General features: G+C 41.8%; 1 protein-coding gene across 3 annotated transcripts in view; it reads left to right on the forward strand.

Annotated features, from left to right (window-relative positions):
* The first annotated feature begins 15 nt into the window (after nt 1–15).
* Nucleotides 16–12,817, forward strand: part of TNKS2 (tankyrase 2) — a 68,272-nt gene continuing 55,470 nt past the window's right edge. For 2 of the 3 annotated variants that reach the window (XM_086680359.1, XM_086680358.1), the window contains exon 1: nt 16–516. In XM_086680359.1, the coding sequence (XP_086536485.1) occupies nt 318–516 (199 nt within the window). In that variant the 5' untranslated portion in view covers nt 16–317. The remainder of the gene's footprint in view (nt 517–12,817) is intronic. The other variant, XM_086680357.1, reaches the window with a different exon arrangement.

A 12,817-nucleotide genomic window follows, 5' to 3' on the forward strand; every position in this document is an offset into this window, starting at 1 on the left:
ACGTGCCCTCCCAGGGCTCAGCGGAGCTGGCAGGAGGGGCCTTGCCAGCTTCCGCCGCCGCGTCGCTTCGGGGCTCGAACGGCGGGTTCGTGCTGCCTCTGCCGCCGCCGCGGGGCACCCGGGGGTCGCGGGGCCAAGCGAGGGGCGCGCGGCAGCGCGGCCATGGGACTGCGCCGACCCCGGTGACAGTAGGGAGCCCAGCGGCCCGGGCCCTGAGCGCGTCTCCTCCGGGGGGCCTCGCCCTCTTGCTCGCAGGGCCGGGGCTCCTGCTGCCGTTGCTGGCGCTGCTGCTGGCGGCGGCGGCGGCGGCCAGGATCATGTCGGGCCGCCGCTGCGCCGGCGGGGGCGCGGCCTGCGCGGGCGCGGCGGCCGAGGCTGTGGAGCCGGCTGCCCGCGAGCTGTTCGAGGCGTGCCGCAACGGGGACGTGGAGCGAGTCAAGAGGCTAGTGACCCCCGAGAAGGTGAACAGCCGCGACACGGCGGGCAGGAAATCCACGCCGCTCCACTTCGCCGCAGGTAACCGGGACCAATGCCTCCTCGCCTCGCCCCACCTGCGCACCCGGGCTCTCAGGCCTGAAAGCAGACACGGTGGTCCTCTGCTTTTCCTCGTAGGACTCCGGTGCTGGTCGTCTCGCTCTCGCCGATTGGGGACGGAGGCGAGGACTTGGGGCTAGGGGGCGAGCGTGTCCCACTCCCTGGAATTTTTTTTTTTTTTTTTTTTTTTTGCTTTGTTTTGTATCAACAATACCTGTACCAACTTCCGGTCTTGCTACTCTCAAAGGCTTCCAGACACAAGAAAGAGTAGGGGACCTAGTAGACTTTGTGATTTGAAAGGCCAGTGATCTTCCAAAATCTGTCGTTCTTGCAAGTTCCACTACAGCTCTTACCAATCATTTGGGTAAAGGTCTTCTTAAAGGCCTTTGTAAAATGTGAGGATGTAATTCAGGAGGAGTAGCTTAATTAGCCGTTGACACGTTAGTGTTAATGGGTTTATCAGGGTCGTCAATCATTAGCAAGTTTCTGGAGAGGCTAGAACTGGAAATAGTCAAGTTTGGGAAACCTGAGATCTGACTTGGGCTGGGTGCGGGTGGGTAGTGGCTGCTACATTAACACTCACAAGTTGGGGTGGACAGTGGGAGGATGAGGGGAAAGATGGTACAGGTACTTGAGCTTGCATCTAGAACTGAAGTTGGGACTAACCTCGCCTCATTCTGAGTTTAGATTGTTTGAATTACTTTTTCTTATTTACTAGGTTGGCTTTAAAAGTGTACTAGGTTTAATTGAAGAATTTAAAAGAACTAGAAATGAGACAGTTTATTTCCATAAAGCATTTAAACTGTTCGCTTCGAGGAAAGATTATATATCCTCAGGTGAGCCATGCATGATTGAAAATGGGAGTGGGTTCTCGTACCTAGGATAATCTTGGTTTTTTTTTTTATTTTGTATTACATAATTTTGAAAAAAGCAGAAGGATGAGTTTTAAAGCATTCCCTTCTTTTAGAGTAGGCATGATGAGCGAGAAAGACTGTAAGAAAAATTTCCTTGTTCACAGAGAATTGCTTTTACTTGATTTGTTTGCTTTAACTTGCCCTGTTTTAAAATCTAAATACTACTAGGAGGTAATGCTTTCTATATCAGGTACAACTTTGTTGGATTCCTATTGGGGAGCCTTTTTAAGAGGAAGGAATCGGGGCGCCTGGGTGGCTCAGTCGGTTAAGCGGCCGACTTCGGCTCAGGTCACGATCTCACACTCCGTGAGTTCGAGCCCCGCGTCGGGCTCTGTGCTGACCGCTCAGAGCCTGGAGCCTGTTTCCGATTCTGTGTCTCCCTCTCTCTCTGACCCTCCCCCGTTCATGCTCTGTCTCTGTCTCAAAAAATAAATAAACGTTAAAAAAAAAAAAATTTAAAAAAAAAAAAAAGAGGAAGGAATGGTGGGAGAACTAGAAACAGCCTGTGGGCAGCAGAAAGGAAAGGGGGAAAGCCACTGAAGTCAGATCTCACCTGTTTGCCATTTTGCCTAAAATTTTAGTCTTTTCTCAGCTAATTTGGGTTGTCTCATTTGGCCATGTAGTCAACATTTAAGCAACTGATTTGGCAAACTCATAACCAACTGATAAGTAATCCAAAGGGTAGTGTTACTTAGATTCTGTTTACTTGATCTGTGGGATAAAAATAACCAAGCAAGATCTTAGTTGCTACCTTTCAAGAATCTGGTGTATTAATGAGTTCATGTCTGAAAATAGTAGTATTTAGAGATTATGGGATTAGCTTTTCTTATTGACCTTGTTCCTCCCCCACAGTCCCACCCTCGGTTCTGTCCCAACATTTCGAAGTACTTTTTTACATAGATTTCATGTGACTCAGACTGAAGTAAAAAAACTTGTTTTAGGAACCAATCTATCTCACTATTTACCCAAATTATCTGGTACAGGTCACATGACTAAGAATTTAAGGTACAAAGGGAGAATAATAAAATAAAAATTGTGAATGGTGTACATTAAATCAGAGCATTAAAAGCCCTGCATTTAAACCCAGGCATATGAGAAACTTATTTAAAAATTAGTTTTGTAAATTCAATCTGAGTTACTAATGAGAAAATATGTTTTTTGTTTTTAAGTTTATATTTATTTTGAGAGAGAGAGAGAAAGAGCATAAACAGGGTAGGGACAGAGAGAATCTCAAGCAGGCTTCGTGCTAGATCCCATCAACCGTGAGACTGTGACCTGTGCCAAACATTAAGAGTTGGACACTTAACTGACTGAGCTGCCCAGACACCCCAGAACCTGTTTTAATTTTTAAATAAATGCATTTAGCTGCATTTACTCTTACATATGGAAAATACATTTAATAATCTCTTGTAGATAGCTGTCAGTCATGTTGATATGCATGTAAACATGCCGTTGGAAGTTCATTGTAGGTGTGGGGACTATGTAACTGCCTGACCAAGTAGTTTCTTGTGTTTGTACATTATAGAGTAAGGTACAAAGGGGAAAAATGTTTTGTTTTGTTTTCAGTAGGCTTCGTGCCCAGCACAGAGCCCAATGAGGGGCTTGAACTCACAACCCTGAGATCAGGACCTGAGCTGAGATCATGAGCTGGAATTATGTGTAGCTTAATCAACTGAACTATCCAGGAGCCCAGAAATATATATATATATATATACTTTTAAGCCAATTAAAGGGGGAAGGGGACATGTTTTTTTCTTTCTGTTTTGATGTCCAGGGAATAGGAATGAGAGATCTCTGCAGACCAAGGAAATGAATCATGATAGAAGAACAGTTTAGAAAAATTTGGTATGGCTCAGTCGGTTAAGGGTCTAAAATATTTAGCTATAAAGAATAAATTGCTAACCCCAAAGGAGTTAAGTTCTTCTGTTAATGGAAAATAACATAAATAGGAACTTTTTTCCTATTAGGTGCTTTTTATTATTAAACTAGATTGCATTTCCGCTAGATAAATACTCTTTAAGAAGCCATTTCTTATGAGAAAAATTGTTTCCTCTTCAGTCCCCCACCACACACAAAGGATATGAATGATTTTTTTTGTAATGCATCGCAAAACTTGTAGCGGCAAGTTGACGGTAGGGAGACTGCAGCTCTAATTTTGCTAAAAGCAGTAACACCTGAAATTCTTGACAGTGGAATCCCCTAGAAAACAGCAGTTTTCAGTAAAGGAGATTGGTTCTCTGAATTTATTTCTGAAAGATGAAGAAGAGGGACAGAAACTTTAGGAAAAAGTCATGTTGTTGTCTGTCACAGCCAAAGAAGTACATAGCGTGCTGTAGAATCTTAGGATGGGGTTGGGGGTGGGGATAGCATTCCATGACTTCGGTCTTTGGGGTGTGCGGAGAGGTATCATTCAGTAGAGAAATATGTAAAATCATTTATTAGGTTTAAAGAATTCAGGTGTAGAAATGATGGGAAGAGATGAGGTACATAGTTGTATGTTGTTGGAGAATGACAAGTTGAAAAGAGCTTGCATTGTGGAGTTCTAGCTAAACAAGGTATCACTTGTTCTGCAGTTGTGTGCTTCTCAGCCATCTACATTGGACTAGTCAGACTCAATTTCACTTCTTATATTCAGTGGAGTGAATTGCAAAGGGTTGTTTTATTTTTTTGGTTCAGTTTGGTTTTTTATTCAGAGGAGGGTAGTGGAATTAGAGCATCTGGAAATTATTATAAAAGCAACAGATACGAAAACTAGAGTTACTTTAGGGATGAAAGAAGACTAAGGTTAGACAGTGTTAGACAGAATGTTACTGTCTTCACATATGTAGAAGACAAGTAGAAGAGTGAAATGGATATTGGATATGACTTAAGTGGCTTGGGCAATCAAAACCGGGGTCAGTAGGTGAAAGGTTACAAGGAGTCAGACTGACTTTAACAATCTGTTTAACTGTGGAATTGGCTGCAAGTGTCCAAACAGTGGTTGGATTGGCATCTTTCAGAAATGTGGAAAGGATTCCTGCATAAAGGTGGGCAACTGGACCAACAGGTCAGAATCTGGATTGGTATAAGAAAGTGGAATGTTTACCCCCAATTGAAGGTTTTAACAGCTCAGCTACCAAAGATATAATAGCTTTTGTGATTGCCATTCATATCCTTTCCCAAAACGGTGCTGTTGAAGACCTCCAAAAACATTTCAATAGCATTTCCTATTCTTGGCTGTAGGCCAATGCCATAATTATGGGAGATACACAAGATATACCCATATTCCTTACCTAGGACTAGAATTTTTTTAAGTTTTTTATTTTTGAGAGACAGAGAGAGACTGAGTGTGAGCAGGGGAGGGGCAGAGAGAGAGGGAGACACAGAATCTGAAGCAGGCTCCAGGCTCTGAGCTGTCAGCGCAGGGCCTAATGTGGGGCTCAAACTCATGAACTGTGAGATCATGACCTGAGCTAAAGTCGGATGCTCAACCAACTGAGCCACCCAGGCACCTCTAGGACTAGAATTATAGATTGTTTCCAGCATTGGTTTTTGCTGTGGGAGATGATTAAATCCTATATCAGTAAAAAACCCAAATCTGAAATAAAGACCAGTCTATATAAGAATTCAGGGAACCCCTGGGTGGCTCAGTTGGTTGTGTGCAACTCTTGATTTTGGCTCAAGTCACGATCTCACAGTTCATGCAATTAAGCCCCACATCAAGTTCCTTGATGGCAGTGTGGAGCCTGTTTGGGATTCTCTCTCTTGAAATGAATAAATAAGCATTTTTAAAAAAGAATTTAGAATCTTTGGGGCGCCTGGTTGGCTCAGTCGGTTAAACATCCAACTTTGATTTTTGGCTCAGGTCATGATCCCAGAGTTGTGGAATCAAGTCCAGCTTAAGATATTCTCTCTCTCTCTCTCTTTCTCTCTCTCTCCCCACAAAATAAAACAAACAAAAAAAAACCACCTTAGAATCCTTTCTTGACTTACCAGATCTCCCAGTATATTCTGAAGACTTGAGCTGTACTTCTTTCTTCAGATCTTGCTAGACTTAGAGATTGACTTCAATAACAATAGTTTGGAGTACTTGTTTCAGTACTTCCCCATTCAGATTATCAGGATTTGATCAATCCAAAGGCTATGGCATTCTTTTCCAAGTTTCTCCTAGTCTGACCAGAGAGGTAGTATATCTGTCCTAAGTTGAGCTAGGCAAAGCCTTTTTCCCTGTATTCTTCATTCTAAAATATATGTGGAAAATACGTTTCCGGATGTTAGTAAAGTTAATAGTAAATGAGAGGTTTAAAATGATATTCCTCAGAAAAATTTGGTAAGAGTCCTGGCTATATAAGTCAAAGCTGAAGGCCGCTTGATTATACATTCCCAACTCTCAGACCACAACAGCCTTCTCAGTTTCATGGCCTTGTTGACATTTTCTGTTTCTGAGCTTTTCCTTCTGGCAAAGTCCTACAAGAGACCAGCCTACCTTTAGACTAGCAGGACACAGGGACAGCATTATCATTTTGTATTGGACTGGTTATATCAATGGCCCATCCCACCTTCGGACTGTAAAAGGAAGGAGAGGTGGTGGCTTTTGGTGAATATTCCTAAACATCCAAATTGATTTCTATTGTGATTTCCACAATACCGTGGAAAACCATTCCAAAAACTTTGGAAGCCTTTCACTGAAAGCATATTTTAGTATGGGAGCAAAATAAGATACTGTTAACAATACAGTAGTATTGAGAATACTGCTCTGACAGTAGAGTTGGCAATAGTTCCGAGACTGACAGCACCTAGATAGTGGTGAAATTTGACAAGAAAGAAACTGACTGGATTTCTTAATAGCCACAAATCATCAACTCCATACTCTCTGTGAGGGTCATTTGCTTACTGTTCCAACAAAGTATTAAACATTGCACTAAACAGATGTTTATTAAGTCCTGTTTTATGCTAGATACTGGCTTTGGCCAGTGAACAGAAATGAACAGATTACAATACCTACCATTAGGTGACACAGTTTATTGATCAGTAAATTCACTTTACAAATAAGTCTGCTTTGTTTCACTGTCAGTGCTTTTTAGTGAATTCAAGCTCAAGTATGATTTCATCAGTATTTTCTTTCTTTCTTTTTTTTTTTTTAATGTTTATTTGTTTTGAGAGGGAGGGGGTAGGGAGAGAATCCCAATCCAGCACAGAGCCTGACACAAGGTTGGAACTCATGAACCGTGAGATCATGACCTGAGCCAAAATCAAGAATTGGACGCTTAACCAATTCAGCCACCCAGGCGCCCCTGATTTCATCAGTGTTCTCAAATGTAGAGCAGTGTTTGAAGATGAGTGCTGTCCCATAATTATAAAATAGACTGCATTGTATCCAGTGTATCCTGAGCAGCCATGACTGCCAATGAGATCCTTGGGATTTAGAGATTGGCACTAACTCTAAGGATATACCTTCTCAGGTTTTACCTGGCCAGTGAGAGCATTATCAGAATATATCCTATATATCCTGAAATGCTTTTTTTTTTCTTTTTTTTTTTTTTTTTTAAGAACTGAGTACTTAAAAGAAGACTTTGAACTGTTCTTGAGACCATATGAATGAAGATTTCATCAAGGATTAGCCCTCAGAGTTCGGGAAGCATCTTAAATCTAAAGATTTTGCCAAACTCCCAACAATAAAATACTTAGAATTTGAAATAGCTACCTACTGACCCCCCTCTAACTCCCCCCTCCCTCCCCCCATGCCAAGGAAGTGGCTTCAGGCATTCAAAAGCTGAGAGTCCTCATCTACTCTTTTAGGATAGCAACATGATCTCTACCCACATAGTATAGTCATTAAAATGTGACTTGTAAAAAGTGCCTGTATCTGCTGTCAGCCTCCTGACAGGTTTTAGTCATCCTAATGGCTAGAGAATCATGTTAATACAAAGTTACTGAACAGTCATCTGTGTCTTGGACTGTTGGTAACTGTGTAGGTATAATAACTTGACCCATTCCACCCCTGTTTCTTCCCCAGCTAAAACTTCAGTTTTAGTATTTAGTCATACATGTCAGTATTGAGTCTCTTTAGCTGGTTTTAAGCAACCTTCTTCAATTCCCAAATGATATTTTAACAGAAGGCTACTACTTGACCCGTCTTCAGCTAGATCACCAGTCCTTTGGGATAGATACCTTCATAATTGACACAATATCTTGTAATAAGTACATGTTCAACTAAAGCTGTTTCTTTTTTGAGAAGTTAGCCTGTGAATTACCATTTTGATTACTTCAGATGTGCTGATTACCATTGAAGAAATAGTGATCCTCCTTCTAAAAGTGCTTGGGCACATCACGTAGCTTTCCCTAAGAAGAGATACTTTGACTAATTTGTCTTTGTTCTGATTCCTTTTCTGTTACTCTCCAGTTTAAGAATTCTTTTATAAAAGCATTTCCTCCAGGTGGGTGCTGAATGGCTGGGAAAGCAGAACTATTAATTGGGGCAACTGTGGATGGCTTACTTGGAGAGGACAGTAAGATCGACAACGCTCAGGCAGAGATAAGGAAGACTAAAGTCAGAACATAGTGGCAAGATATTTGGCCTTTTCCTCCTTAAAATTTTCCCTCTTGGGTTCTGCAGTGCCATCTATTCTTAATTTTACTTCTTAGGCTCCTTTTCTCATAGTAATTCAGCAAATATCAACAAATTGCTGTGTGCCACACAGTGTGAAGGACACCGGGAAAGTAATAATAAACTAAAAGACATGGCTCCTGCCTTTTATGGAACTTAAGAGTCCAGAAGATGACTAAATGGTAAATCCAGATTTTAGTAAGTGCCAGAGGTTATTGCCATGAACAACCAAGAAAAAAAAAAATCTCCATTTCTCCGCAGGTTGCGTTCTACTAGAGAAAAGGGGGAGACCAAATAAAGAATGTTAAGATAGAAAGTAACACTGGTGGGTAGAATGGACTGCTTTAGATAGGATGGTCAGGGATGGCCTCCTTAACGTGGTGATATTTGAACAGAATAGACACTAGGAGGAATGAATAGTGAGTGACGGCTACCGTGCGTAGTGAGAAATGCAGAAAACAGGGGAGGAGCAGTCCAAGCAGAAGGGCAGCATGTACCAAGTCCCTGAAGTAATGTTGGCACACTTGAAACAGAAAAAAAGCTGGATCATAGCTCAGAAAGCATAGAGAGGTATGAAATGTACTTAAGAGAAGTAGGTAAGAGCCAGTTTTCATGCAACAGGCCTTGCAGGACACAGCACAGTGATTAAATTTTATTCTGTGAGCATCAGTGGGAAGCCAGTGAGCTTTTTTTTTTTCCCCAATTACTCAAACTTTTATTACATTTCAGGAACAGAAGTAATCAAGAATTTAAATGTAGTACATTTAGCCAGTGAACTATTTTAAAGTATCATATCACTGATGATATAATGATAATGTAATGTTGGTACATATTTAAATAATTTAGGTAAATTTAAGTAACTTACTAATGATGATTTTATTTTGTTTTTTAAGTTTATTTTTGGGAAAGAGAGAGAGCACAAGTGGGGAAGGGGCACAGAGGGAGAGGGAGAAAGACAGACAGAACCTGAACCGGGCTCCAGGCTCTAGGCTCTAGGCTCTAGGCTCTAGGCTCTGAGCTGTCAGCCCAGAGCCCGGTGCAGGGCTCGAAGCCACAAACCATGAGATCATGACCTGAGCTGAAGTCAACCAGCTGAACCACCCAGGTGCTCCGATGATGATTGTTTTCAAAAGCTCCCTTGGGACAGAAGTAGAGTGAGGGGCCCAATTAGGAGACTGTTGTAATAATACAGGCTGGAGACAATAGTGATTGGGTCGGGGCAGGGTGATTGGAAATGAAGAGAAGTTCTGGAACATGTTAAGTTTGAGATGCCTTTGAAATATCCAGGTAGAGATATGTCCAGTAAATTGTCTGTAATTCAAGTGAAAAGTCTAGCTACACTGGAGATTTAAATTTGGAGGTTATGTATGTAGTTGGTACTTAATGCTGTAGGAGTAGATGAGATCACCTAGGAAGGGAAAAGAGGATAGAGAACTGAATCTTGAGGAATGCTGACATTTAGAAATTGGGTGGAGGAAGCAAGAAGGCCTCAGCTGGATAGGACTGTCCAAGACTTGAACTCCTCTTCTGCCAGAGACCTGTTTTGTCTGTAGCCTTCCTCATCTGAGTTGATGCCAGCTCCACCCCTCTGTTTCTCAGTTCAAAAACCTTAACATCATCCACGACTCCTCTCTCTCTCACCTTTTTACCCCTACCCTCACCCCACATCCAATCCATGAAGAAACTATACTGCTTCTACCTTCAGAGTACCCAGAATATGCCCTAATTACTCTCACAATTGCCACCAGATTCTTAGAGTGGTCCTCAAGCCCGTCTTTCTGGCCCTCATTAATTCTGACCTCATCTCCTACTTTGCTACTGCTTTCTCACTCAGCTCCAGTCACTCTGGCCTTACTGTTGGCTGTTCTTTCAAGTCTTTGATCAAATATTACCATCACAGCAATACCTATGGTTATAGCAGCGCTTTTGATAACAGGCCAATTATGAAAAGAGCCTAAAAGTCCATCAACTGACGAATGGATAAAGAAGATGTAGTGTGTGAAATATTACTCAGCGATCAAAAAGAATGAAATCTTGCCATTCGTAACAATGTGGGTGAAACTAGAGTGTATTATGCTAAGCAAAATAAGTCAGAGACAAATAAATGATTTCACTCATGTGGAATTTAAGAAGTAAAACAGATGAACATAGGGAAAGGAAAGCAAAACAAGATAAAAACAGGGAGACAAACCATAGAACAAACAGAGTTGGTGGAGGGGTGTTGGGTGGAGGGATGGGCTAAATGGGTGATGGGCATTAAGGAGGGCATTTGTTGGCACCTGGATCACTCATTTGGTTAAGTGTCTGACTTTGGCTCAGGTTATGATCTCACTGTTTGTGAATTTGAGCCCTGTGTCCAGCTGTATGCTGATAGGTTGGAGCCTGCTTCAGATTCTGTGTCTCCCTCTCTCTCTGCCCCCTCCCCTGTGTGCTCATGCGTGCGCGCTCTCTCTCTCTCTCTCTCTCTCTCTCTTTCAAAAATAAACATTAGGGGCACCTGGGTGGCGCAGTCGGTTAAGCGTCCAACTTCAGCCAGGTCACGATCTCGCGGTCTGTGAGTTCGAGCCCCGCGTCGGGCTCTGGGCTGAGGGCTCAGAGCCTGGAGCCTGTTTCCGATTCTGTGTCTCCCTCTCTCTCTGCCCCTCCTCCGTTCATGCTCTGTCTCTCTCTGTCCCAAAAATAAATAAACGTTGAAAAAAAAAATTAAAAACAAAAATAAACATTAAAAAATTTTTTAAGTAAAAGGAGGGCACTTGTTGGAATGAGCACTAAGTGTTCTATGTAAGTGATGCATCACTAAATTTTATTCCTGAAATCATCATTGCACTATATGTTAACTAACTTGGATTTTAATTACAACAGCAAAGGGGCGCCTGGGTGGCTCAGTTGGTTAAGGGTCTGACTTCAGTTCAGGTTATGATCTCACAGTTCACGAGTTCAAACCCTGCATTCAGCTCTGTGCTGACAGCTCTATCCAAGCTTAGAGTCTGCTTCAGATGCTCTGTCCCCCTCTGTGTGCCCCTCCCCCGCTTGCTTACTCATGCGTGCGCACTCACTCTCTCAAAAATAAATGTTAAGAAAAAATTTTTAAAGAAATAAACCAAGAACAACACTACCTATGATGACCTCCTTGTTCAACTTTACAACCCATCTCCTTACACACACCCTGATCACTTCTTATTCTGCTCTTTTTCTAATTACCTTCTAACATAATTATTTTTTGCATTTATTGCTCATCTCTCCCACCTCCACAGAATAGAAGTTCCTCACAGGCAGGGATTTGGTCTCTCATTCACTAGCATGTCCCAGGCACCAAAAAAAGTGTCTCTCATATAGTAGATATTCCCTAATCATTTGTTGAATGAATGGATGAGACAGGAGGAAAACCAGTAGTGTGTGATGAAATGGAAGTTTTGGAGACACTATTTCAGGAAGGAAGGGAGTAGTCAGTTGCCAAATGTTGAGAGGTCTAGTCAAATGAAAACAGACATATATCCCTTGGATTTGGTAACATGGAGATTTTAAGTAACCTTGATGAAAGCAGTTGTAAAGAAGCAGCAGAAGCCAGATTGGATTTGGAAGAGGAGTGAATAAGAGAAAGAATTGGTGGCAGCCTCTAGAGATTTGATTATGAAGTGGAGCAGAAAAACGGAAATTTGAATTTAGGGAGAATATTTTGTATAAAATGGAAGATACAGAACATGTTTACATACTGTCAGGAATGATCTAGTAGAGAGGGAGGTATTGTTGGGAGTGGGGAGAGAACAAAGACTTTGAGAAGGGACTAAAGTACAAGATGAAAAGGGATTGATCTTTGATAGAAAGTACACTTCAACACAACAGAAAACTAGCTTCAGATGCAATTTTGACGGTCACAGCTCCAGCTCATACCAGTTTCCTGAGTTCAAGATCTGCGGAGCTTTCTACTTGGCATTCGTTCCACAGGCACCTCATACTAAGCATTTCCAAATCCAAATGATCTTATCCCATGAAACCTGTTTGTTTCTCAAAGATCTGACGGTCACCCCTTCCTTCTCCTCTTTCCCCAGAGTAAAGAAGTTACCAGGTGCTTTCTTGTCTCTTTAGTTATTCCTGTGTACAGTAGAAAAAATTGGAACCAATTTATCCCTGAGAAAGGACCTACAGGTCTCCAGCTGTTGATGGTTTGACTTATGATTGTACTATTTTACAATGGTGCAAAAGCGGTATGTGTTCAGTAGAATCCATACTTCGAATTTTGAATTTTGACCTCGTGTTGGGCTGGCACCGTGCAATACATGTTGGTGATGCTGGGCAGAGGCATTGAGCTGCAGCTCCCAGTCAGCCTGTGATCCTGTAATGACAAGGGTAAACAACCGATGCACTTAAAACCATTCTGTTACTCACTTTCAGTGTAGTGTTCAGTAAATTATATGAGATACCCAACACTTTAAAATAGGCTTTCTGTTACATTTTGCCCAACTTTAAGCTAATACATAAGTATTCTAAGCATGTTTAAGGTAGGCTAGGCTAAGTTGTGATTGATGTTCAGTGGGTTAGGTGTATTTAGTGCATTTTGGACATACAGTATTTTCAACTAAATGGGTTTATCAGGATATAACCCCATTATAAGTTGAGGAAGATTTGTAGTTAAATTATGGTACTTCCAACAGATAAATTAGGTAATGATAGGGGTTGATCTCTGGGATATTATTAGAGTTTTTAAAGGAGGATGCGAAACTCTTTTTGCTGTTTTTAAATACTAGTAGGTATTTGCTTTTTCTTCAGTAACCACTTTTATGTT

The sequence above is a fragment of the Puma concolor genome, chromosome D2 (assembly GCF_028749965.1).
Source record: "Puma concolor isolate L17-30 chromosome D2, mPumCon1.1.hap2, whole genome shotgun sequence".
Lineage (NCBI taxonomy): Eukaryota > Metazoa > Chordata > Mammalia > Carnivora > Felidae > Puma > Puma concolor.